The following is a 25,984-nucleotide window of genomic DNA, read 5'->3' as shown; positions in this document are numbered from 1 at the left end:
CATGTTTTTCTAAAGATTGGATCACTGGTGTTATTCTTTGGTTTTACATGACAAAAGACACGGGACATCAACAGACAAAGGAAAAATCAAGCCCTGGCTGGACACTCATCTTATATAGGAGTCAAACATTGTAATTTAGCTAATGATTTGCTAATATTTTCTTGGAGAAAAGTCAATTGATCTATAAAATTACTGAAAGATGTTTAAAGATTAAGTGCTAATGAGAGTCAACAGTTTCTGGAGGAGCTGTTATGAGGACCAAGAGAGCTCAACCTTCAAGACGAATACATATATACAGACCTGAACTGGATGACTGAACAGACTTTTTTTTTTTATTATTATCATTATTCTAAAATGAGCTACACAAAACTTCTGAAATAAAAAAAATATGCCCATTACAAACAATAAAAGAGTGCTGTCAATATATATTTTAAAAGGCTCTTTCTTAAACTTTGGCTACATTAAAGATTAAATTCTTCAGCAGTGTCAGATCAACTTCAGGGTGATTTCATACTGAACATACCGTAGCTAAAAGGGTTTAGTGAGAAAGCTTGTCTAACTTTGCATTAGCAGGCTGTGAGGTAGCATTACACACAAACCACATGTTGAACCACCATATGAAGAGTCACATGACTGAACCAACATGTGACCGCAAATTCTCATTTATAACAGTTCACGCTCTTATTTCCTGCTTGTGAAAACAAGCTAAACACAGCTGTGTGAGAATATGGAGCTTTTCAAAATCTACAGTTTGTTTCGACAAATAAATAAAAAGGCTACACAAGTGCAATAATTCTTTTTAAAAACCTGACACATGACGGTGTAACTTCCCATCTATATTAAATGGCAATTTAAAAAAAAGTAATAACTTTCAAGCTCCAAGTCCATACAGCAGCAGGAGTATCACTGGAGATCTATTCCTTTATCTGTAATGCTCTTTTATCCTGAAGGCCAAACCCTGCAGCTCTCTGCCAAGAGTTTCCTCAATGATCACAGTGAGACAGCAGAAACGATAGGTCACAGCTGGAAGATCTCATCTTCCCTGTCTCTCAGTTTCTTAGTGAGTTTGGTGATAGTTAGGGGTACTGCTCCATGTGGTGCCTGCTGCTGCATTGTGGAAGATGAAGTGGCACTCTGTGACCTTGTGAGTGGCCGCCACTCTGATGTCCTGCCGAGGCAAGCTGCTTCTAGGGCGGCAACCCTGTGAGAAATAAACAGATGAAAAGATACAGTAAGTCTGATCCAGCCGCAGAGTCCCACAATCAGCCTGCATTCATCTCTGGCAGCATTCAGTGATCTCTGACAGACCACCTCTTGCTAAGAGAGTATGAGTCCTGATAGAATATCAAACAGGTCGCCTATGAATTACATTTATTTGAAACTAACACATTTTGATTATCTTATTCTTAATTGCAACGTTTGGTGTTACATGAATGATGAGACCAGGGAGATGGTTTACTTTCACCTTGACTGTTTTCTTTATTAATCAGCTGGTTGCTTGGTATATAACATCTAAGAAAATGTTGAAAAATGTTGATCAGTGTTTCCCAAAGTCCGAGATGACGTCCTTAAAGAACCACACTACCCATAATCCAGTTCAACAACGACGTCCCTAATTGGTTGAGCTTGCTGTTACCACAGAAATGTTTACCACATTCATGAAAGTCAGTTACTGTATGTCTACCACCAACCACCCATGATTTCAGACATGCTTCATTTTTTTAGAGATAAAAAAAAGAGTGAAAAGTACCTCAAATACTGGTACTTTAACTTTAATTGTGTTGGTGAGGGGGAAGTTGTTGCTAAAGGGTCAAATTGCACCTTGGCCTTTTTTTCCATGTTCCCCCTTTTTTTTTTGCTCTGAATCAAATGTTTTAAGGTAACATTCATCTCATAGTTGTTTAGCTTAGGATTAAGTATGGAGTGAATGAATGGGAAAACTTAACTTCCAGAACCAGAGTCATTAAAAAAGTGGTCATTGTCGAGCTCTAGAGTAACACCAACAGGTTGGTCTTTGGGGTCGTCAACAAAATAAACAACTTCTGTTGGACTGCCAACCTTCAGCACAGACGCAGCTAAGATGGCAGGACTTGAGGCCTCTGTCACACCACAAACACGGAGCATGACTGTGTCTGAACAAACACGAGCAAGCAGCGACAAGCCACACAGACATACCTTCTCTCCGCGTCCTGGCATCCTTTGACGGCAGCCTGCTTGGACTGACTTATCAAGCCATCCAACCTTTTCAGAAAATCCAACGGAGTGAGGTCCGACACACTTTCACTGCCATCATCCTGCTTCTCCTCAGAGGAGCTCCCTGTGTGCCCGTTCTGAGCCGAACCACGGCCAGCATTGTCTTTTTCACTGTCCTCTACATTCAAATCCAACCCATTTACACACTGGTCCAAGTCTGACAGCACCGGGATGGACAAGGACTTCTTGAGGAATATGGAGTCGTTGGTGTACATCCTGTTTGCTCTTTTGATTTGCTCCATCTGTGAGAGAAGATGTTCTTGTCAGCCTTTTGCAAAACTGATTTTAAACTTGATATAGTTTGTCTGGCTGTATTATACAAAGTTGGTTGACATTTTTTGCTTTATTCTACTATGGATATTTAAGGCGGACGCTCTTACTCAGCACACAAACTGGTAACAACTGAATTAGTAATCTAATCGAACCAAGATTTTTCCTTTTAAAGATTTAGCACCATTTTACACATGCCAGGGTTCATGGTTCATTATCAGCTTTAATTCACTTGACCATGAAGTTACTAAAAGTCTGTTATTACAGTTCAAAATAGTGAAGGAATGTAAGAGCCAAGATAAAATATAACACTAAAAAACATACTGTTTAAAGCAAATTACATTACATAAGTTTATATTGTATATTACATGGGGAGGCATGCTATCACAGTATGAACTATTTCCAATATGCTTACAATGAATTGCTAAAGGAACAAACAGGACAGAAACAGGACGTTTCAGTAGTAAGTAATACTTACAGACACTCCGTACTTCAGGGCCAGGCCTTGTAGTGTTTCTCCTGGCTGAATTTTGTGTTCAATGCGTCTCTGTCGAACCGGAGACAGCGGAGACCGAACCAGACTTCCGTAAGACCTCGTACGGCTTCCCCGGAGTAGGCCGTTACTCCCGGCTGGCAAAGGCGCTCGCTCCCCGGACATGGTCGTGAACCACTTTAGCTTCGTTAAGTTGGCAACTGAGCAAACGGTGGCAGATTACGTTTACCAGCACACGTTCACGTTGTCCACATCATGAGAATACAGTTTATTTTGCCTACATATGCGTCAGAGTAACGTTAAACAAACTAGCAGCTTAGTTAGCCTGCTAGCTTAGCTAATTAACGTTGACGCTCATCCCTTTTAACGAGTGTCAAGTTGTGACTGCATTTCGCTTCAGTCACCTGTTGAACTGCTACCACAGCTGATTACAGTAACTTCACATACTTAACTATAAGTTTAACCTACCTTAGTTTTCAAACAAACACCTGAAAAGTTGCTGAGAAAGTTGTTAAAGTTAATGTTTTCATGCTTCCTGCAGTCAGCTGTCTGCTGCCATATGTTGCCATGACTGCCGCGTTGCATGACCGGTCCCATGATCCGTCACCGATGCTGCATTCAATGCGATTGGAAAATACTAGACATGTTTAGTAATATTACAGTCTTTGTATAGAAACAGAAGAAATCTTTTGTGGATGCCTTGTGATGACGTTATAATGGCTGTATGGTCACTATAACAGAAACGGGGCCATTGATAAACTCTCTGTTGAAAACAACGAACCGCCTAAAAAGAAGCAGACCGGTATTTTCAAATAGAAAACTTGTTATTCCCATTCCCCCCGTTGACTTCGAACGCAACATTGCTATCAGGCTTGTCGCTGTCGTGAGGTAGCTAACGCTAGTTAGCTAACCTGTCACTTACATCTGCTTTCTGGTCACCAACCGTAATAATTATGTCCTTTAAAAGGGAAGGTGATGACAAGAGTCAGCTGAACATCCTGAAGGTAACAGTAGCAGTATTTATTTTGGCTTTGCTTGAGAGACTTAAGCTGAGATGTTATGTTGTTATGGTTAGCATCCTGCTAACTAACGTTGCTAGCTAACTGTATTAGCTGTAGCGTTCAGAGATGCATCTTCAAAACTAGCAAAATAAGAAACATGTTAATTAACCACTCTTTTTTATTGCTGTCTTGTGTTTCAGAAACGTCGCGTGGCGGATCTCCTGTCTAACTTTATCCCGGAGGATGAAGCAGCGCTGATGAAAAATGGAAGGTGAAATGAACTTCACAACAATGATAAGTTAGGGAAAGAAAAGATAGTAATGGATGACATGAAGGTGAAATTCAACCTGTTCAATCTGTTTTCCAGATACACTTGCCTTGTGTGCTCCTACCGCCCTGTGTTTGATACCGTTGACATGCTGACAGTCCACAGAAAGGGGAAAAGGCACCTAGAAGGTGAGGCGTGTCTGTTCGGGCAGTGATGTCCTCTTTCCTAAGATTATCCAACACTTTTACTTCATGAAATATCCTCGTATGATTTTTGGGAAGTAAGAGGACCATAGTGACAAACATGCATCTGTGAATTAATGTGATAGCTGATTTAAAAAATGTTATTACATTGCAAAACATTTCTAAACCTAGAAGTAGGTGATATGGCTGAAAATCCTCTATCAGGGTATGACATTTCAGTTTTCTGTTGCTGAACATCATGTAGTATTTTATTGGAAACTGAAGACGCTGGTCTGTTTTTGTCAAATTTAGCAGTTAAATTAAATTCCTGACAAGTCAAGTCACTCATCTCACTTATGCCAAAATCGTATAAAATTATAATAGTGCCATGAAGCTGCCAAGTTTTTGTATTTGCACCATTGCCTCACGGTGGCATAATATAACCACAGATGTTGAAGGGGTACTGTGGTATAAATGACATACCCTTTTCTTATGGTGACATTTATATTGTCTCTTGTTATATATTGTTGTATAGTCCAACCCCAGATAGTAACATCTTAAAGTAATTATTAATTGCTAAGAAAATAACCTTTGTTCTGTTTTATGTTGCATTTCTGCAGGATTAAAAGGATTCTATGGGAAGAAAGCACGACTGAAGAATGAAATAACGAAAAGACGACATGAGAACTACGTCCAGACTGAAGACAAAAGACAGGTTGGTAACTGTGTGAACTCTGACAAGCTTCTGTTCAGTCGTCTCCGAAGCAAACTCTCCAGAATCTCCTGATAGTTGTACAGAAAAGATGTTTCTGGAGTTCAGATCAGCAGACACGAGTCAGCTGGATCTTTCAACAGGCAGAAGGTCAATGAATCATCATCACTCGAGAATAACAACATGAGCTGAACAGTCTTTCTCTTGACTGGCTGAGGCTGTTGGTCCATGTTGTTGTCTTCTGTCAAATGCATCGTGTGGCCTTGTGACTTCCATCTGACCCTGACAAATGACATCCTGCCAAATCAATTTCAAGTTGTTGGCTGTTGTGGAAAAGATAAACAACACTTGACAGAGCATTTAGAAGGGTCAGCTTCTGAGTGCGCTCTCAGTATCCTTTGAGAGACACTTCTGCAATTCATGCAGTGTTTCGTTGTGTTTTAAGGAACCCTCCTGCTCAGCCCCTTTACTGGAACAGACGAGGAAGCTTACACATCATGCTTTATTGAAGACTGTACCATACAACAGCTGCCATAGAATAACCAGGTGAGTGAGATGGATATTTTGATATATAAATTCCAGTATATATTTAAAATAATAATAAAATAATGAAAAACATAATTTTAAATATAAATTTGTAATTACTTTTAGTACAAAAGGACACCAGAGCATCAGCTCAGATCCCATTGACAACACTTCCAGCAAAGCAGCATCTGAACAAGAAAAAGCCTGTCAGAAAACTGAAGTTTCAAACAATATGTCACAAAGCAGTTCCAGTGGCTGCACAGCAGGTAAAGTCTGTCGTAGGAAAGATTTGTGCTGAAGAAAACCCAGGCCTGATCGTGCTTTAAGTGTGGACATGTTTTTAACAAGACGTTTTGTCTTCTGTAGCCAATAAAGGATCACATTCATCTGAGGATATAACAGGATCCCAGGCTGCAGTGAAACAGGAAGCAGAGCCTCTAACAGCCCAGAGGAGGAGCGAGCTGGAGCACTACCTCAAACTGAAAAGGTGCAGAACTTTTTTATTTTCGCCGGAACTGGCTGAAGTTTCGCTTTCCCCAACTAGAAGTCAGTTCTGTATATTCGACTGTGCCGGCCTCGTGCTTTACACTGCGCTTCATCTTTTTCTGTTTCTTAGTCAGGGCTGGTTGCAAGACCGGAGCGGCCAGTGGGTCAAAGACGAGAATGTGGAGTTTGATTCCGATGAGGAGGAGCCTCCTTCACCTGCCCCCCAACCTGCAAGTCACTGAGAAAACTAAGAACTGTGGGAAAACACGGATTAACTTGTACCACAGTGGTACATTCAGAAGTCACGTTGCTGTTTGAAACAGACGGAGCCCCACGTGCAAAGACTTTTCTTAAACAGATGCATCAACCTTTCGCCAAATTACATGTTTTTCCTGTGCTGATTCTACAGCGCTCATGTCACTGTCGGACTCTTCAGTTGTTAAAGATGATTGTTAGTTACCAGGTCATCAGCTGCAACTGTCAGTGCTTTAATTTAATGAAAAATGTGACTTTATATCATGTGTTTGTATTTTTTGTATCAAATTCATTTCACTTTAACTTCCTGAAAATGTTGGAACCACATCAGCCAGACTTTAAAACATAAAGATTTCAAGAGAGAGTACCATTTTTGAGAGTTGTTGATTTCAAGAGTTGTCTTTCTTTTCTTTCTTTCATTGGTTTTCTCCTCATGTCTGGAGGACATTAAAGGATAATTCTAGTTTATAATTACTTTTGATATCATTGAACCGGCCCTGATGACTCTGAGCATTTCAGGAGGGATAAGACTGGATCTCACATTCCCAGATAGTCTGTGCCTCACAGCATGTTTTGAACGGGCACTGCACCGGTGTCAGTTATAATCACAGACTGTACCGAAGTTCACCTTCAGGGATTTCTGGCAGAAAACTCTTCCTGGCAGAACAACTTTAGGATCAAGTGGCATCAAATACATACCGATAAAGTACACACAAGACTCGGTTAAGTTTAGGGACCAGAACTTCTTGGCTAGGTTTAGGAAAATATCATAGTTTGGGTTAAAATAGACTCTTTCACAATGTTAAGTGTTAAAACGGCTTTCTGCAAGCACAGCAGATTGAAATGACATCTGAAATCCATTTGCAGCCTGAAATCTAGTCTTCAAACTGTGATTGCTTCTTATAGAGATATGTCCATGTTACCAGATCTCATCAGTTAATTGTGGTGAGTTTTAAACAGCATCACAAACAGTTATCTCCACTGACATCAGCCTCATGTCTGGTCCATGGCTCCCTTCAGTGTCAGAAGAGCAGCACTGAAAGCTGAACAAACACTTGTAACCTACAGAATGACTGAGACTATTTCCATCAGCCTTTGTTGTCTATTTTACTCCTTTCAATTGAGTTCCATCTCCTCGCCGGTCGGACTAATCCTCAGTCAGCTTTGCTATAAATCAGCAGCAGATAAGGCTGCACTGGTGCTAATCTGGGTAGTGAAGCCACCGGTTAGCGTTCTCCACAGTGTGTTCGTTCAGCACAGTTGGTATAAATTGGATAACACTGTCGGGGTCAGTGGGAGGGGGCACAGGGACTTAACATGAGCTAGTTTCTGATGACACCGCTAATATGTGGCACGCTCACTTCATTATTTTGGAGCTCGGAGCATCACAAACACACGGGGAGGCACTCGATGTGTTGAAGATAGTTGGGAGACTTGGCAGCGCGACATGTAAAATGCTTTTTGGACACAAGTCTTTGTTTTCTGAATTCTGGTGACCTTTAATATCATGTCTGCAATTTCACAACTTGACAACTTGCACAATCCTCTGATGCAAAAAATAACAAACAACTGAAACACAATATGGTAAATACGTCTGTCACAGCATTCATGGCACCGAGCAGTACAATCCAAAAATACACCTGTGTTTTACTGTGAAACGGCGATCAAAGGGAAGAGAAACACTCTGAATAGATCGCGTCAAGGCAACTTTAAATCATTTCAAGATGCCAAATGTCAGCGAAGCCTGTGCGCCTTTAAAATGTGACATTTGAGAAATCTAAAGAATCAGGTTTTTTTGGCGTAATACTTTATGCTCTTGTCAGACTTGACATTAAGTCAGAGCCCTTTAAAAGAAAAAAGGACGCAGGTTGAAGAATCGAGGAGGAGGCAGAGCAGGAACCCCGGCAATGCTGTCAAAATCCTCAGAGGTTAGCAGCTGTTTCTGTTCATAAATCTCTGCGGGTGCACACGGGTGCAACCCTCTTAAAGTTGCTTCTTATATTTGGAACAAGGTAACTCAAGCCCAGTGGACCAGGTTATGTTTCCCAGCAGGGTTTGGGGAGGGGTAAAAATAGCTCAGGTGCTTGAGGGAAGTCAGAGGATCAGGAGAGAGTTTGAGGGATTAAAGCGCTGTGAATCTTTACATGAAGGATTCTTCCCTAAAAGCTGCTGCAGAAGTCAGTCTTGGGGGATATTATGACTTAATGTTAACCACAGATTATGTCAATTAATAATGTTATGCTTTGTAAAGTTAGAAAAGTTCCTCTCATCTCATTTTGGGTTCGAAATCCTGTATATCCATTGTCCCTGAATCTCATACAGATGAATATGACATGTTTAAAAGTGAACTTAACTTTAATCTTCTGCACAAACATTTCTGTCCAGTTTCAGCTGCAGATTCTTATTGAAACCCAAATTTGTCGAGGAATATATCGATTTATCCAATATGAAATAGTCGTGTCCAGATAAGGTGTAGAAAAAATAAAATTAAACTTGCCAAACATTTACAAAAAATACTTGAATATATATTTTTTATTTAAAGTATTTACAGTTTCTTTAGCACCACATTGTAAATGTTTTCATGAATGACAAGAGTGAACCTTTTGTTTGGGATGATGTCGGCGATGCACAAACTAAAAAAAGCACAAAAAAAAAAGACACTTCACATTTGGCTTGTGACCTATACACGTCTTTATGATGAAATCAGCAGTCTACAAAAATAAAAAGCTGGCTGCGGGAAATGAAATGAAATGTTTTGGACATGGATGTTGAGGTGGGTTGCACCATGCACGACGACCCAGCTTCGTTTTGGGAGGGTTCGGCTCTGAAGCGTCACATCGAAGAAAGCTGGCACGAGCCTGTTGGCGGCCGGTGTCTGTTCGCAGGGCTGAAGTGGTTCATCTTCTGTTTTGCTCAGTCTCGTTTTCATCTTAATCTCTGCTGGCGAACTGCAGAGAGAAGAAAGATGAGATCAGAAAACAAAATAACAGACATCAGTCAGATAACTCTACGTGGGTATAAAGGTTTTGTGAGCGTCTCTCACGCATGTCGTTGTTTCGCGTGATGGCCATGGCCGCTCTGGCACGGGGACCCTGCTGGGTGAAGTGGTAGCCGAACTTGAGGATGCTGGAGTTGTTCTCCAACATGGAGGCGATCTCCATCTCAACCGAGTCTCCCAACTTCTGCCTCTGTACAGGAGAGAAGAAGAAGATGAAGCGGCTCGTTCAAAAAGAGATCTGAACCATTGCCTGACAAGACAAGTCCCAGAAAATTAAATCCTCACTAACTAACCTGGTTGTCGATCTTAAGCTCCACCAGTGTGGCATTTTTGGCCACAGCTTTGATGACCGCCATCATGCCGTCCGAAGTGATGAAGTTTGACTCGATATTAAGACTCTGCAAGCTGGTGTTCTCCTGCAGCATCTCAGCACACGCCTGGTGCACACACACAAACGCATTGTGGGATTGTTTAGTGCAACTCTACAACATCACAGTTACAGGAATAAATAGTATCTACTTGCAAGGTTTTATTATCTATGGATGATATAACTAGCTCTCAGAATATGTGTTATGTTTCCATGCCAAAGAAAATAAAAACAGAACAAATGCAAACATGTATTCAGCTCGTCCTGCTCGTACTGTACTCACGTAGGCCACAGGGTCGTTGCTACGGGTCGCAGCGATGCTCAGAAACTCCACGTGAGAGTTTCCCTTCATCGCCTCAAAGATCTCTTTCAGTGTTGGGATGGGAATGTCCTGCAGCACAGACAGACGGACATCACCTTTACTTTTCTCAAACAAGTGCCGTTCTGGTAAATCTGTAAAATATTTGTATTTCTGGTGCTGCGTCATCACTGTTTTGTTCCCGCTCAGCTGACCTTGATGTTGTTGAGGTTGACTTCAGTCAGGCTGCTGTCGTTGTTGTGGATCCTCTCCAGGGTTTCCTCCACGTTGGTGGGGTTGGGCGGCTCATCGGGGAAGATCTTGAACGGATCTGGTTTCACTACACCTGCAGGAGGCACGACATCACTCAGCTTAGGCTACAGAGTGGTGCAGCAACATACAGCATATATTATCTAAAAGAAATATCTGAAGACCCGTCTGTCCAGTTTATAATGATGTTATGAGACAAAGAAGAGAAATTCTTTCATTTATGACATTCACATAAGGAAAAAAAAGTTTCCTCAGGCTGCAAAAAGCACATTTGATTCCAGTTCCCAAATGAAACCTGTACAAATACTGGAACAATGCTTTTAATGATACCTTACCTGGAGAATATTAAGATTATTTCATTTGGTTTGTGCCATTTCTATTCTTAAGACTTTCAATATTAGTTTCTAAAACATCTTAACCAATAAAAAAAAAGATACAGCTGTTTATGATGTGATGTCATACGTACTGTTGATGCCCTCGGTGTTGGCGATGGTGCCTGTAGTGCCCAGAGCGTCGTAATACTGCTTGTTGCTCATCAGCGTGTACATACCAAGGATAGCTGCAACGACAGGAAAAACAAATCACTGTGAATACAAGATAAATGTATCTGTGATCGTATTATACGTCCTGGATTATGCTTTTGTCACGGTGCTGGTGTCACAGCCTTTACTGTGTGCACCACACTGAGATCCCCCAAGACGAATTAACGCGCTTTGCTGAATTTGCAAATAAATTGTTTTCTGATTTTTGTTTGGACCCAGTTATGTGTCCCCCTCGTCTCGCGCGTGGCTCGACTCAGTGCGTCTGTTTGACGAGATAAAGATATTGTTGTCTGAGCTCAGCAGGAAACTCGGTGTCACTGTGTTGTCAGCTCACAGTTTCCAGGCGGCCCAGAGGAAGTCATGCCGCCGTGTTTATTCACAAGTTTCAAGGTGAGGGGGTGGACCTCCAACTGTCACTGCTGAGTCAGCGTTAAAAGACCACCGCCTTAAACCTTCAAAATATGTTTATGAGCGTGAACGACTTCACTCTAAAGACAGAATTTAGACAATTAAGTGTGAGTTTTGTGATGTAATCAATGTGACACCAGAACCAAGAGCAACCCTGTTCAGATTATACGTAGTCATTTTGTATATTGTTGATATTTTTATACTTATTAGAGCAGCTTCTAGTATCAAAATTAAACTGATTATTATGCAGAATGCTCCTTTTTCAGAGTGCCAAGTTATTTGCTCTAATTGATGATGCATATTAATGAGTACATTTATCAAAGAGCTCATTTTATCACTTCATTTAACGCTCGAACGTTCAATCTCTAGCGTCGCATCAGATTTTATAAGCAGATCATATATTTTGTGTGTAAAATCTGTGCAATGTTAGAGGTAACTGTAGCTACAGATACATATAATAGCAATAGTTCCTTCTGAAATGTGATTAAATAGAAGTAGTAGCACCTCAAAACTGTCCAAAACTACAGTACTTGGTAAATATATTTAGCTATTTTCCAACCAAACTGTCTGACAATCACTGATATATTTTAACTTTTATCTACTGTATTGTCACTGGTTTGGAGATTAAGTTACAATGTACTAAATATCTTCACCGAACAGGTGATGGTGACACTTTTCATTCCTTCTCCTCCTGTAGTGACTCTTTATGACCAGCAGGGGGCAGACAACCTGCTGGTGCTTCTCCTGCTGTAGTTGCAACCTGCTAAACTGTGTCACATGCCAACTGCTGTGACAGCACCACCCCCACCTCCCCTCCTCCTCTCCCCTCCACCGTCACTTCACCTTCCCGCCCACCAGCCTCCTGACCCGGTGTGGGCGACCATGGGAAGGGCCTTGTGAGGAGAGGGAGGCCGGGGGGGAGACAGCTGCCTGCTCTGGGGGGGGCGTTACCGACCATAAACAACCCCTCATCATCCGGTTTGGCCCTGAGAATAACCCACAGTAGCTTTGCAGCACAAACTAGACTGCAGATAACTAAAAAGGCTCAATATAGCAACGTGCTAATATGAATGAAACGTGAAAATTGAGTCACCGGGGTGACTTGTTGGACCGTTCTCCCTCTGAGCTCGTGAAGCGGGTCGGCCAAGCTATTCATCCCCTTTTAGCGTGTTTGCCAAAAAGCCCACACAAAAGAGTGACAGAGGCTAACTGAGGTTTAATCCCTCTCTGGACTCCGTCCAGGGTTAGAGCGGTGGTCTCTGACGGGCCGACAGAGCCGGACAAACAGGCTCCCCTGCTCTGTCTTTCCGGATGCCTGCCTGCCGGTTTGTGTGGCTGAGTTTTCAGGGTGTTTAAAGGATCACACTCAATCAAGAAAACATATGTTACAAATTAATTTAACCTGATTTCTGAAGTCATCCAAGCATGCATACTTGGAGACTTTTCTAAAAAAATGTTTCAGCCTACGACTGCGATTGTAACTGATGGTTACAGAAATGATTCACTATGCAGCTCTTCTCTGCCGTCCAGACATCTTGTCCTACTTCTGTATTAAATTATTGATCAGGGACGGTGGACCAGGCGAGGCACGCCTGTCAAACCAAGCCAAACTGCATTTATCTGCAGTAACAGCACTACTCTCGAGGGTGGTGGCTCCTATTTACCTTTCCAGCACCAGTGTGCGAGCTCTTGGCTCAGATGTCAGCATCATATCATTAAAAGGTGCATTATGTAAGATTTTTAGTTGAAAAACATTCAGGAATTACCTTAAAATGATCAGCAGGATGTGAGGAAGTAATTTTGATATATTGTGCTGCAGATATCTACTGAAGTTAGCGTGTTAGCAAGTTAGCAACGGCCCATCCCAGTCCAAAGCTTGGCCCCAGCAGCATAAACACCAGCACTCCTCTGGTGCTCCGAGCTCCCAGTCCAGTTAATGCTAACGTTAGCAGCTCTGTCCCAATATCCAAATCTTGAATGAGGTCGTATTTGAATAATAAACACATTCAGATGACTTCTAAACTTCATTAAAATGATTGTGAGCTGCAGGAAACATGAACAACTGTTGTCTTTTTGTATCTGTGAACACAGTAGCTTCCCACTGGTCTGTTTGAAACAGATACAGTATCTCTGCCCCCACCATCCCAATGTCTAACCCCACCCTTCCTCCGGTGGCCTGGGGCCAGGCTTATTTATTTCTGTGTTGCTGAGCATGGGGAATTGGACCCCATCGCATGTCTGGCCGTGTCTGTTAGCCTGCGACTACTGAGCGGTCTCAGTGTTTGTGGGGGGGAAACAATATGAAGCTGACAGAGGAGAGATAACTGGGTCTGTATAATGGAAGTATGTGGGTCAGAGACGCTGTGATGAAACACTGAGGTCACACTGGGCTGTGTACTGTACGTGTTAATGCGAAGCTGCTGCTGGGAAACAGCATGAGCACAAACAGATGACATCATCGGGAGAAGAGACATTTCTCACAGCAGACGTTTTTTGCATGTAATAGCAGCGAACACACAAGTGTAATTAATCATTAAGAGTGACGACATTCCTCTTAGAGGAGCTGCAGTGTGAGGAACCGGCTGTTGTGTATACTGGCTGACTGGCACGGGCCGGACTGGGACTCTAGATGGAACCGGGCCATCGTCGTCTAAAGTTCTTCCTGCATTGACAACTCAAAATGTCTGCCATGAAAAAAGCTGTGTAGCATTCCTTGATATCAAACATCTCAAAGGGTCACAATGAAGCTGGAGATACTTTTCCATCATTAATGTTTTAGATGAGATGGGAAGCGGGTTTGTTGCTAGGGGCAACAGTCTGAGACAACACAGCATTTGTTGTTTTTCCCTTGACTCTCAGATAATCTAGATCAGTGATTCACAAACCTGACACTACTACTACTACTGGAGTGTTTGTCTCACCTGCAATATCACACATCTCTGCGTCCGTGGCGTTTTTCAGAGCCTCCTCCAGCTCCGGCTCCAGGACCACCTGCTCGCTCTCAGGGATCCCCGGTTTCGTCTTGGAAACGTAGGCCTTTCCTGGAGACGGAGAAGGAATAGTGGACAAGTGAAGGTGTGGACGAAAGGTGCAATACGTAAGAATGTATGATTGGATTAATACTCCCAACTAACAGGAGCAGCATGTCACCAGAATAACTGCTATCTGCTGCAAACTGTATTCTGTTCATGTCCACGACTGCAGCTACTGTTAGCTTGTTAGCTCAGTTAGCCGTGCAGCCAACCAGACTACTAGGAGAGTGTTGGTGTTGGTTAGCATGCTAACTTCAGTAAATATCTCTTCAACACAATACATAGACGTCTTTGGCATGACGTCAAAATGGATATTTCTTCACCTTCTGTTGAGAACGTTTGTTTAACTTTTGAATCTTTCACACTCAAATTCTGACATATTGAACCTTTAACTAAACTGTTCAGACTCAAAAACAGTTGAGTGAGAAGTTAAATATTATTTAAGTATAAGTACCTCAAAATCGTATTCAAGTACAGTACTTGAGTGAATGTAATCTGTTACATTTCACCACTGGATCCACAGAGAAGGAGAGAAGTGACCATGAGAGAGAGTCAGACAGTGTCTCTGATGTCTGTGTGTTTGTGTCTGCAAACCAATTTCACAATGCTTTTATTACCTTAATGTGGTTTCTTCAGTCTGAATACTTAAAACCATAAATGTGTCGTGTTTCCCAAAACACGAGTGAGCCGCGGCTTATCACGGCTTTGTGGCGCAGCGCTAATAAACTCAATTTTCCACTGGAGCCTAGATTTTTTTATCGTTTTCTTTGTGCGTCTCTCATTCATCTTCACAATTTCAGCTGCGATTCAATCACAAAAACTAATTCTGGACAGGACATCGATACGCCTGTTGCATTATTAGTTTTATTAGACGAGTTGCAGAGGAACAGTTCACAGATCATCGCCTGCTGTGGGTCTGGATGTGTCATGTCTGTGGGACTATGATGGAAATGGCCCCAAAACTCAGTGAGCTGCAAAAAACCCCACACAGAACCTGAAACTAAGAGCCTGGGCGGCTGTGCAGTGGAGCGTCACAGAGTACAGAAGCTGTCTGAGGGAACGGGGAACAAGCCTATCAAGATGTAAGTCTTTGCAGGAGCGGTGTGTAAAGATGTTAAGAGCTGTTGTAACCGTGCTTTATGTCCTGTGTTATGGTAATGTTATGGAAGCTCTGCTGATGTTTTACAATGCAAAGTGTGGTCTGTGCAAAAAACTGAGGGGATTATCTCTTTCCAGGATAAGATCATGTGATGTAGAGACACATGTCCTCACGTCTTACAAAATAAAACATCTAAATGGCTTAAATTCATTATTTTGTAGGCACCTTTCTTCTCCCCGGTGAAGGGCACCAGGTCCTCCCTGTCCTCGTGCTCCAGGGCCTGCTTCTCCAAGTGCTGCTGCAGGGCGTCACGGTCGAATGGACCCGTCGGGGTCTTCTTCGTCTGGTCACGCTGCCGGAAGCCAGCGGGCAGCATGGCATTCTGGGAGAACAAGAGGTCAAATGTCATGTTGATGTGACATTAAGACCAGAGAACACGAGTGAGAAACGATTCACCTGTTTTTTCTGTGCATGGATGGACTGAGTGAGTCGATGCTTCATGAACGTTTATGAAGTTTCAGACTTTGATTAGTGACTTTAATTTGCTTTATGCACCACGAGGTTTGACTGAAAGTGAAATTCTCCCCTGATTTTTCTTCCTTCCAGCATTAAATCTGCCTCATAGCTGTAGCGTAGTGTGAGGTGCACTGTGCATGAACTGAGCAAGGAAGACTTGATGTGTGCACTTCAGAGGATATAAAGTCCTGAAGCTTTTTCTGTTTGATAAGTTTGACCACCATCTGACCGCCAAGGTCTCTGAGAAAGTGGTCAGAAGCCGACCACCTCGTACCTCTGGGTCCATCTCCTGCAGCTCATACTCCAGCTGATCCAGCTCCTCGGCACTGAGGCCCTTGAGGATGGCATCCTCGTCGATGTCCCTGGGGTCCGACATGGCTCCTGAGGTTCTGGCTCACATACACACACACTCACTCATACACACCGCTGCACACCCCTGGGCGAGAGGGCACTGCGGGAGGAGGGACGAGAGAAGAGAGAGAGGTGAGAGGAAGCTTTGGTGTGATTTGTACTTAAAGCAAACTTCATCATGAATGTAACATGTGACCCAGGAGCCTCTGGACCGTACAAAGAGTTATACATAAATCCTTTGGGTTGAGTGAGAAGCTCGTACAGATAATAAACTTTTTCCGAGTACGAAAGCCTCATGTTGACACCGTCCTTAACCCTCATCGGACACCGGTGCCGCCCAAAACGTTCCAGCTATTTGACAAAATGATAAATCACTGTGTCCTGACTTTACCCGGGGACCCCCCAGGGGCCTGTAAAGGACTGCAGGGGGTCCCCTGCTCTGCACTTTGGGAACCACTGTCCTTGCCAAACAGATTCATGATCTCCATTGAGCTTATCGGCTGCCCTGTCCAGAGTGCTTCAGTAATATGCCGATGATAATAATAGATGCATTTCCAATAATAAATCTCCAATACCCAGGAAGGCAGAGTCTGTGTAAATATTGCAGCAGCAGCCTTCAGGTCACTGCTTACGTCAGCCTCATTCTCACCTAAAAGCACTCGAGAGGTGAAGAACCGGCCCACTGATGGCCCGCGGTTTGAAAGGCGAGGCGGTCGAGCGAGGTAGAGAAGTGAAGGAGGAGAAAGAGAGAGAGAGCAAAGTCTTTGTAACTCTAAACCCTTAGCTCACCCCACAGTGACTAAGAATAGCAGAATGCAGAGAGGAGAGGGTGGAGAGCGTAATCCCTTATTTATCACTGACGTTCATACAGTAGTGGACACGCCCGGAAAACACATATCTGCACCCAGAAGATGAGGAGACACAGGGGACGGACACATGAGGACAAACTGTGTCCAACATCAGTAAAGTAAAGCTCAAACTACACATCAGGGCACTCGAACTGGGAAAATACCACAACGATAACTCTGGGTCAAAGTATGAGTCATGCAGCTATCAGGTTTGTGAGCTCTGATGTTTTTAATTTTCAGTCCAACTTTCATCCAAACTTGGCCCGGAGAAGAAAAAGCTCATCGTAGGTCGGGTCGCAGGATGTGGTTTGATTCAGTGTGCTTGTATAATGACAGCAACGATCCACATATGTGATCTGTGATGGCAACAACAGTCTCATACAGCAGGTATATGATGTCAGGGATTCATTAAAGGGATATTTAGTAACATACGGCATTATTACATCGACTTCTCTAACTGTGTCCAGGCTGTTACCTGCACCACCACACAAAAAATCCCCCACATTGTCCAACATGATCCACTGACGCTGGATTGGGTCGGTACTGTCCAATCAAATGAAATTAATCTGAATGTAAGTGAATTTTCAGATGTTAATCTGGGCTATAATCTGTCTCTGCTGTAGAATATAATAGAGACAATTTACCTAAATGAAATGTTAGGATGGATATCGACCAGCGCTGGACTTTCTCTGGAGTTAACAGCCGTTTGCTTGTGTAACTTTGTGTGTTGTGGTTACAAGTCGAGAAGTTATTCAGTCGAGCGTAAAGTCCTGACAAAACCACAGTCAAATGATCCTTGACAACAGTACAGAACTGGAACCATGGAAATGAAACTATAGACCCGATCATGATGTTCATTTACAATCACTTCCATATTAAAAACCCTGCAGCACACATTAGCTCAATCGTCTTTTAAACGATGCTCTTTTAAAGTATGTACATCAAGTTCATCTAAAATACATGTTCAATGCTGTCATAGCTCATTTATAACTAAACTTTCACCAATGTTATGTTGGAGACTTATTTTACCTGTTGGGCCACAGACTGCAGGAAATGACAGCCTGAGTTTACCCCAAACCAGCAGTTAGACCGCGGCGCGCTGTCGTACCATCGTGTTTCACTGTATATCTTTACATTTTACAGTTACAGCTGAAAATGACAACACAAAAAAAAACAGTTTGCCATTTTCAAATATCTCCACAGAGCAATTCAACGGCCAGCTTTCTACCCAGAAGTGACTGTTGTTCCTTCAGTTCTGTTTACTACACGATGTTTGAATCACCTGAGTTACTTGATCTGTCCTGCTGTGCTGTGGTCACTGCTGCTACCTGCTGCACTGCTTCGCTCCAGTGACCCACAAACTATGTGACCATATGACCTTGTTCTTCTCAAGGTAACGCCTGGAGTCACTGATCAGATTACACTTTATTAGAAAGGACACACACACAGTGATACACACCACATGACTGATTGTCATCAGTGCTGTGAATCAAAGGGCGACAACTCAGTGTGCGCATGTGTGTTTGTAGCTTTATTGTGGATTTAAATCTGAGAACACCTTCGATTTTCTCCTCTGACAACAGCTTCTCACAGACTTCTCTTCAATGTATATTCGAATATGGACAGAAAATACCAAGAAAATCTTTCAGGTTCCAGCAAAAAAAGCTGAATTACAGTGACACGTCTCCTCTACCCTGTCTTTGCTCCACTGCGGCACCAACTTCCAACAGATGAACCATAAAAAGTGTAAAGCTTGGCGCAGATATGACACAACAGCACGCCGTCTCTCTTTTGATAACCGAAAGAAGCACCTGTGGAAAAGATGCTCGCTGACGCTGTGCGGCTCTAACGCGTAAAGCCGGCGACACAGACAGCGGATCACACGGCTGATGGTGGAGGAAGATGGAGGAGATTTGAAAGGATGACAAGAAGGAGGTTACGGCTCAAAGGACCAGCTGGAGGATAAATCTACCTAGACTCGCTTTTTTATGTGGAATAAAGTGTTTATCACAGTCGCCTTCGCCACCTTCAAGCTAAAAGAGCAGCTAAGTCTCACCGGTCTGGACTCTCGACTCTTCATCAATATCAAATAGTGACATAGATGACATTTAACCAGAAGTTTCAGTTTTAAAACTTCAAGTATCCTCAGTGCTGAAGTGTCCTGAGAAAAAGTGAATTCTGCCAGTTCACTGTGCGATGTTTGACCTTTGACCTTCCTGTGATGGGCGGTTGGAAAGAAGGTATTTACTTTTAATTTGATTTATTAATCATTAAATCACATCAGTCATCAAATGATGTCATTTATATGAAAACACTGTATTTTTCTCATACTGTCGACTGCTGCAGCTTCTCTATTCTTCTCTTCTCCCGTCTCTTTAAGGCCCAGTGTGCTCTGATTGGTCAGCTCTGACAGGCCTGAGCAAAGCAACACCCACCATGTTCCCTCATCAGCTCTGCTAGTATTTGGACACTGACTCACAGAAGTCCTGGTGGCTTGTTTGACGCCACAGGTTCTGATCCAGGCTGTGATTATTTTTCTCTCTGGCTTGACTATTTCGATGCTGTCTGAGATTTCCATCCCTTTTTTTTAATATAGTGCAGCATTTAAATACCGTCAGTCTACAATATGAGACCTTTAGAAATGACTTTCCCAACAGTTGCTCTGTGTTCTTTTCTTTTCCGTATTTAATGCAGAAAGCAGTCTGCAACTTAAGGAGTGTATGCAGCCCAGGGCTCAGTCCCAACGAGGCTCATGTGATTTGCCTGCTGTCAAGCCTTTGAGCCTCGCTTATTGTTGAGCTAAATACATGGCTGTTTTCTGACACTTGAGCTAAGAGGGAGGGCTCAACCGCGTACCAGCAGCCCGCCGGTCACAACGTTTCACTTTTATATATCTACACAGTTTGAGAAAGACAGACTGACTTTGGTTTTCAACTCCACATCTCCTCTTCCAGTTTAAAACATAAAATAGATTAAATATTTTAAAAGGTGAAAGGACTCTGGCGGACAGCACTGTGTGAAGTGGACAAACAGTCCGGCCCCACATTGTGTTTTCATTTGTTTTGACATTTCATTTGGCACGTTCCACATGCCTGCGACCGCACTGGAAACAGGCTGGACGTTTGTGAATGTGCATCTGTCCCCGGCAGTCCCAGCAGGATTTTCTATACGGACCAAAACAAATTGGGAGCAGTGGCCGTCACCTGCTGCCGCTGCCAGCTGGCTCCGCTCGTTTCTTTTTCCAGTTTAAATCTCAACCCTGCTCTCTGTCCTGCACCTGCAGCGTCTGTCTTCATGCTTTATGAGCGTCGTGACGCTGAGCTGAGCCGGGTTATAAATGCATTCACAACCTCTTCATTTTTAATTGCTGTTTTATTAATGACAGCTTTTATCTTTAAATATTCAAAACCCCCATCTGGAAGCGCGCCGGGTCTCAATTATCCGTCATATGCGACTCAGGCCTGATGGTGTCGGCACCAGAAAAAGCTCACGGAGTCACATTTCTTCGGCTTCTGACCTGGAACAAGTTGTTCACATTCTGACGGGGAAACATGTCACCTACGTGTGACTCTTCTTAACGAGTCAGAGCAGAATTCATCATCGTTATCACAGCAGAGTGGAGTTTGTTAGCACGCCGACAAATCACAAACTTACATCACTGCTCATCAAAGAGTGAACCACTGATATAAATGCCTACAAAGCCGTGAATGAGTAAACAAGAGGGTGGATCAGAACACAGCCATGACCTGAGCAGGTTTAATTAAGCAGAAAACACCTGCAGGTTCGGTCTGCAGGGCCTTTAAAGGAGTCCTGATGTGACAGAGCGCTGCTGCATACAGGCTGATAGATTAAAGGTGTAGTTCATAGTGATCGGATCAATTCCAGTGCAGATTTTACGTTTCTGCAAACCACGAGACACTGAAATTTGAGGGCATCATACACACCATCAATAAGATTGTGTGTATTTACATGTGCAAGTTGACTTTCATGTCAGAGGTGGACAGGATGGTGGTGGTGGTGTTACAGCGAGGCGAGACCCCTGCCAAGCCAGAGACCACTGTGCAGGATGTGGTTTCAACATTTGTACAGGTGAAAGCACTGGATACTTTTTGAGAAGATGTCAGGACATTTTGCATCCGTGTTTGTGGCGACAGAACCAGATATTTTAAGCCAAAAACATGATCATTTCCTGACTGTAAACAAGTGTTTTTTGTGCGTTCGTACAACATAGGATTGAGGCTAAAGAAACAGAAAGTTGCAACATAAAGAAACGGAAAGGTTCAACGTATCTGTGGTTCCCAGAAACTTTACTTCTACTGTTTCTACACATGGTGCATGACTGAACACATCCATTAGGTCTCAGTTAAACTCAAAGATGAACTCTGACCTGCCGATCCACCGGAGCTAACTGGAGATCAAACCAAAACAGGGGAGTCATGCTTCAAATTATCTGTCATGCAGGTTTCTGTAGAACTGAGCTGGAGCTGCAGAATATATTTGAAAATTACAGCTGAAATGTCATTGAATCTTTTCTACAACAGGCTCCAGAGCAGCTGATTATTGTGACCAATTATGTCCGTCCACCTCCAACCATCTGTATAGTAAAACTTTGGTCACAGCAGTTAAACTAGGCAGAGATTTAAAGGCTTCAGTGAAATGTTTGTTGAAGGACACACCGACTGTAGCTCCTTGATTTCTGAGCCGAGATGGGTGGATGCACTTATTTTAATGATTCTCTGCATGTAAGCTCGTCCAATTTTTAATCGCCCTCGTCAATTAAGGAGCTCCAGTATCTCCACGTCCAGAGTGCTGCATCGATACAAGCAGCAGAGAGGAGTTACTGCGTGTTTTTACAAGTCAAAGACCATTACAAGAGGTTTAGATTACACAGTGACAAAGGTTATACACTCATAAATGCTCCAAAATGATTTACACTCCGCTCCTGTGCCAGGGAGTTTATTTCTCCAGAGCAGAAAATAAACTTTGAAGTCACTGCTCTCAGTTTCACTGCTATTTTCTGTGCGCCGGTAGCAGAAGTGGACTGGAGGGTTTTTTTCTTTCTCAAATGATCCGGCTTGCGAGTCGCCGTCGTGCCACCGACAGTTCAGAAGATTTGTCACCATCCGCAGGTCGCCTCCGCCACGTCTTACCGCCCAAGTGTAACATTCCAGATCTGCCCCTCAGATTAATTTTAGCTTCACAAGTCAGCTACTTCCAGCCGTGTGAATCCTCCCCGGCTTGGGTTGCTCCTTGTATCTGTGTCGGAGGCCCAGAGAACAAGTTGGCTGCGTAGATTTATCTCCAAAGGGGACATTTAAACTTTTTATATTGTATTTTTTGCAACGAAAGGCCAGTGAATTTGGGAGCTCTGGTGCAGATACAAGTAAAGAAGCAACAAGTGGGATTGAGGACGACCTTTTTCCACACAGTAACTGAGCTGAATCTGCAGTGAGGTTAAAGACCAGGCCTCCACTTCACCTTTAATTTACTATTAAAGGCATCTGTCCCCAAAAAGACATTTAATCCAGAGACAGATAAAAATCAGACATCGTGCAGATGGAGGGCAAACTTAACCCTCCTTTCCTGGTTTCCAAACTCGACAGCCTCCCCTGAGACAACATCTCCAAATCCCCCTGTGACGAATTAACTACACAGCGATGGGACAGCTATTGGACAGGCTTAACCCCTCCACATACCACGCTGATAGCTTCATTTTGACAGACAGTTATTTCAGTTTTTTGGGGGGCTGACCCTCTGCAGAAGCCTCCGACAAAGTGACACGAGTCGAGAGGTTTAGCCCTGAATACTGAAAAATCCAGAAACATTCACTCGTGTCCCCTCACTCATTCATCCTGCAGCTCTTTCCCCACCATCCCAAACATAAGTCCACGAGGCTGAAGTACAGCCACCTCAAACAGGCAACCCAGAGAGAATGATTACAGAGTGGATCACCCCAACATGCCGGCAGGATCCCCTAAACACAACCCACACAGCGACAGAGACGGGAGGAAGCAGCCTCACACCTACCTTCACAGAAGCACAGTGCTGAAGCCCCTCGGCTGCAGAGCCTGCAGTTAGAAACCAGAGAAAGTTGTTTCTCTTTTTTCTTTGCCCCCCTCCTCTCTCTCTCTCTCTCTCTCTCTCTCTCTCTCTATGTCACTCTACCTCCCCCCTCTCTCTCTCTCTCTCGTCAGGCCTCAGGGCTGCTGTGCTGAGACAGACATACTGACGGTGGCACTTTGAGAAGTCAGCATTTTATTATTTTGGCTGTTGGAGGGGCAGAGAGTCATATAGAGAGAGAGGGAGAGAGAGACAGAAGTGGGGCATGAACTCAAATGCTCATTAGTCATTCAATTAAAAGTGAGAGCAGCAGGACAGAAAGAGGAGGGCTGACATCTAGTGGACTGAGCGGAGCTGTACCTCGCACCCAGTAATGTAATAAAACCCAATAATGTCATAATTTACTGAAAAAAAAGAATACAACTTGTACTTAACCTGTTCAAATATGAAATAAAACCCAATTATATAATAATTTCCTGAAAAAAGCCAAAAACCCAATAATGTAATCGTTTGTAATAAATGATCCTGCCTGATTTTGTAATAATGTTGAAGGATAATGTTAAAATAAAATAAAAAAGCTTTATTCTCCGAAATGTAAAATGTGCACGTTTTCAAAATGTCTAACACTATTTCACACTGATGCAAGTGGGAGATTAAATATATATAAATATATTAAATTAAACTAGCTGTGGGACATGAACCCACTGATACCCATTATTGGTTGTTGTGCCATGATTGCTCCTCAAACCAGAGTTTTTCCGACCCTTTGTGTCTTGAAATCGTCTGCACTGGTTCTGTTTCTCTGTTCAGGTTCTTCACGCTTCTCCTCAGCTGTAACTTGAAACCCCACCTCTCGTCATGTTTTGGGTGAACTAGCCCTTTAAGCAAGTACCTGTCCACTCACATGCAAAGGAGTGGATCCTTTAGACAACATCAGCAGATGACAGAGGCTGCAGAGGATGGTAACGAGCAAACAACGCTGCAAACGCTCCAATTTGAAATGTATATAGAAAGTTGACCTCAGTACTGATCACATGTAAACCTAGACAGAGTTTACTTTTTAATGTACTCATATTTAAAACGTTTAACACAATAAATGTAGTTATAAACAGCCGGTGCAGGTCGTTCCTCCTCTTCTTTGTTTATTTCAAAGCCCATTCTTCTCTCACACCTCCTTTCCTCCTCCTCTTCTCGTAAAGGCTTCATCTCTTTGACTTTCTCTTTCACCTTTTCTTTCACAACTCGACAACTCCCTTCTCCTTTAACGTCGTGTTGAAACATTAAGTGCAGCAACCTTTGCTTTTAGAAACATCTCTTCTTTCTTCTCCTGTCTTCTCATTTAAAGTTTTGAGTTCAGTCCTTTGGTTGAGTTCATTGCTGATGCACACAAGTCCACTTTCATCTCATAACATACGATAAGTACCAAAGTCTTGCAGAGTCATTCCTCACTGAACAATTTTATTTTGTTTGGCAAAAAAATCACCTGGTTACTGTAACACCACTACTTACAGTAATTCCTGGGCTTTGTCATGAAATCCCCACTGGCAGGAAAATAATTGATTTCTTGATTTTACGTCACCTCCGTTGTAATTCCCCTGAACTCCCTGAACAACCCTGTGGTAAATCCATAAAAAGGGAAAGTTTGGTCTTGGATTTTTTTGCGGCTTTGTGAGGACACAAACACCATCTTACACATCAACACCACACACCTTTCAATCATTTTCTACACTTTCTAAAATGTTTGTTGCAGCAGCCTGTGTACGTGCACGCTCCTCTACAACCACTAGGTGGCAGCAGATGGAAACTAACAATGCAAAGCAGGAGTTCTTACGAAATCATTGCCTTGAAACAGGCAACCCTGTGTTTTTGACTGTACAATGCCCTGCAGTGTTTGGCACTCGGGCTGTAAATGAGCCAAAGGGCTTGCATGAGAAAAACAAGACGTGCAATGAGCAACAGTGAGCTCATTATTGGAGGGAATAAATCTATCGTTTTTGTGCAAAACTTTACTGTACCGGTGATTTCCACAGTGGTGCTGTGCAGCTTGTTGTGAGTACAATAATGGCAGATGTCTATTAATAATAGAACATATCTGTGCTGAAGGCCTGCATGGTGACGGACTGGTTTGTTCCCACCACCCGTCCAAACCCTGAAATTACAAAACAAGAAAAATGCCATTCATCTCTTTTGCTTCCCTGACAGACGCTTCGCATCCGCCTCAGTTGGACTTTACATGAATGTTACCTGACTGCATTCTGTTCCCTGTATGTACTGCACAGCGCCATAGAGATACCACTCCTAACAACAAACAAAGGTGTGTGCAGCATTCATTCATTTTCATGTTCAGACGCTTTAATCCGCAGAATTCGATACAGGTGTGAATAGAAATCTACCCCAGTTCTCACACTTCGTTTTGTCTTATAAGCACCAACTTTACGTGTTCAGGTTCTCTGGGGTTTTTTTTGCAAGTCTGCACATTTTTTTTCCCAACGCCTTGATGCAATCTGCCGCACCTGCAGCCCTTTTTGCATGGGAGTGACAGGTGCCTGCGTAAAGGGCTAGTTCACCCAAAACAATGACGAGAGGAGGGGTTTCAAATTACACTTGTAAATTACAGCAGCATTTCAAGACTGAAGTGCTTTTTTGGTCTTCATGAATATTCTCATTGATCTTCTGCAGATTGCTTCAGTTGTATCCACTGAGGTTTTGAATGATCTATCTCTGACACCAATGCAATCCTGTTGAATGGA

The 25,984-nt window shown here is 43.0% G+C and overlaps 3 protein-coding genes across 3 annotated transcripts; 1 reads left to right on the top strand and 2 right to left on the bottom strand.

Moving 5' to 3' along the window:
• Positions 1–310: 310 nt before the first annotated feature.
• lysmd1 (LysM, putative peptidoglycan-binding, domain containing 1) lies at positions 311–3,606 on the bottom strand. Its single transcript, XM_084358472.1, has 4 exons — positions 3,485–3,606; positions 3,002–3,216; positions 2,176–2,495; positions 311–1,201 (listed from the first exon to the last, which is right to left on the bottom strand). The coding sequence occupies exons 2-4, from the start codon at positions 3,179–3,181 to the stop codon at positions 1,018–1,020; spliced, it is 684 nt and encodes a 227-aa protein (XP_084214598.1). The 5' UTR covers positions 3,182–3,216; positions 3,485–3,606; the 3' UTR covers positions 311–1,017.
• Positions 3,607–3,846: 240 nt separating this feature from the next.
• scnm1 (sodium channel modifier 1) lies at positions 3,847–6,809 on the top strand. Its single transcript, XM_084358471.1, has 8 exons — positions 3,847–4,020; positions 4,218–4,288; positions 4,385–4,473; positions 5,088–5,182; positions 5,625–5,725; positions 5,831–5,970; positions 6,071–6,191; positions 6,321–6,809. Exons 1-8 carry the CDS (start codon positions 3,970–3,972, stop codon positions 6,430–6,432), a joined length of 780 nt encoding a protein of 259 aa, XP_084214597.1. The 5' UTR covers positions 3,847–3,969; the 3' UTR covers positions 6,433–6,809.
• A 2,309-nt stretch (positions 6,810–9,118) lies between these two features.
• Positions 9,119–23,351, bottom strand: tmod4 (tropomodulin 4 (muscle)). Its single transcript, XM_084358470.1, has 10 exons — positions 23,202–23,351; positions 16,250–16,426; positions 15,685–15,841; positions 14,250–14,369; positions 10,845–10,937; positions 10,324–10,454; positions 10,094–10,201; positions 9,737–9,880; positions 9,489–9,633; positions 9,119–9,393 (listed from the first exon to the last, which is right to left on the bottom strand). The coding sequence occupies exons 2-10, from the start codon at positions 16,349–16,351 to the stop codon at positions 9,371–9,373; spliced, it is 1,023 nt and encodes a 340-aa protein (XP_084214596.1). The 5' UTR covers positions 16,352–16,426; positions 23,202–23,351; the 3' UTR covers positions 9,119–9,370.
• Between the last annotated feature and the right edge of the window lie 2,633 nt (positions 23,352–25,984).

Source organism: Pagrus pagrus (assembly GCF_965226575.1).
Source record: "Pagrus pagrus genome assembly, chromosome: 7".
Taxonomy (NCBI): Eukaryota; Metazoa; Chordata; class Actinopteri; order Spariformes; family Sparidae; genus Pagrus; species Pagrus pagrus.
This window is presented reverse-complemented; position numbering and strand designations above follow the sequence as displayed.

Excerpts from the sequence above, each read along its gene's own strand:
- lysmd1 (XM_084358472.1), bottom strand. The coding sequence starts at position 3,181 with ATGTCCGGGGAGCGAGCGCCTTTGCCAGCCGGGAGTAACGGCCTACTC. Across the intron at positions 2,496-3,001 it reads CCCTGAAGTACGGAGTGTCT|ATGGAGCAAATCAAAAGAGC; the intron begins GTAAGTATTACT and ends CTTCTCTCACAG. Across the intron at positions 1,202-2,175 it reads TGCCAGGACGCGGAGAGAAG|GGTTGCCGCCCTAGAAGCAG; the intron begins GTATGTCTGTGT and ends TATTTCTCACAG.
- tmod4 (XM_084358470.1), bottom strand. The coding sequence starts at position 16,351 with ATGTCGGACCCCAGGGACATCGACGAGGATGCCATCCTCAAGGGCCTC. Across the intron at positions 14,370-15,684 it reads CTTCACCGGGGAGAAGAAAG|GAAAGGCCTACGTTTCCAAG; the intron begins GTGCCTACAAAA and ends CTCCGTCTCCAG. Across the intron at positions 10,938-14,249 it reads AGAGATGTGTGATATTGCAG|CTATCCTTGGTATGTACACG; the intron begins GTGAGACAAACA and ends CTGTCGTTGCAG.
- scnm1 (XM_084358471.1), top strand. The coding sequence starts at position 3,970 with ATGTCCTTTAAAAGGGAAGGTGATGACAAGAGTCAGCTGAACATCCTG. Across the intron at positions 4,021-4,217 it reads GTCAGCTGAACATCCTGAAG|AAACGTCGCGTGGCGGATCT; the intron begins GTAACAGTAGCA and ends CTTGTGTTTCAG. Across the intron at positions 4,289-4,384 it reads GCGCTGATGAAAAATGGAAG|ATACACTTGCCTTGTGTGCT; the intron begins GTGAAATGAACT and ends TCTGTTTTCCAG.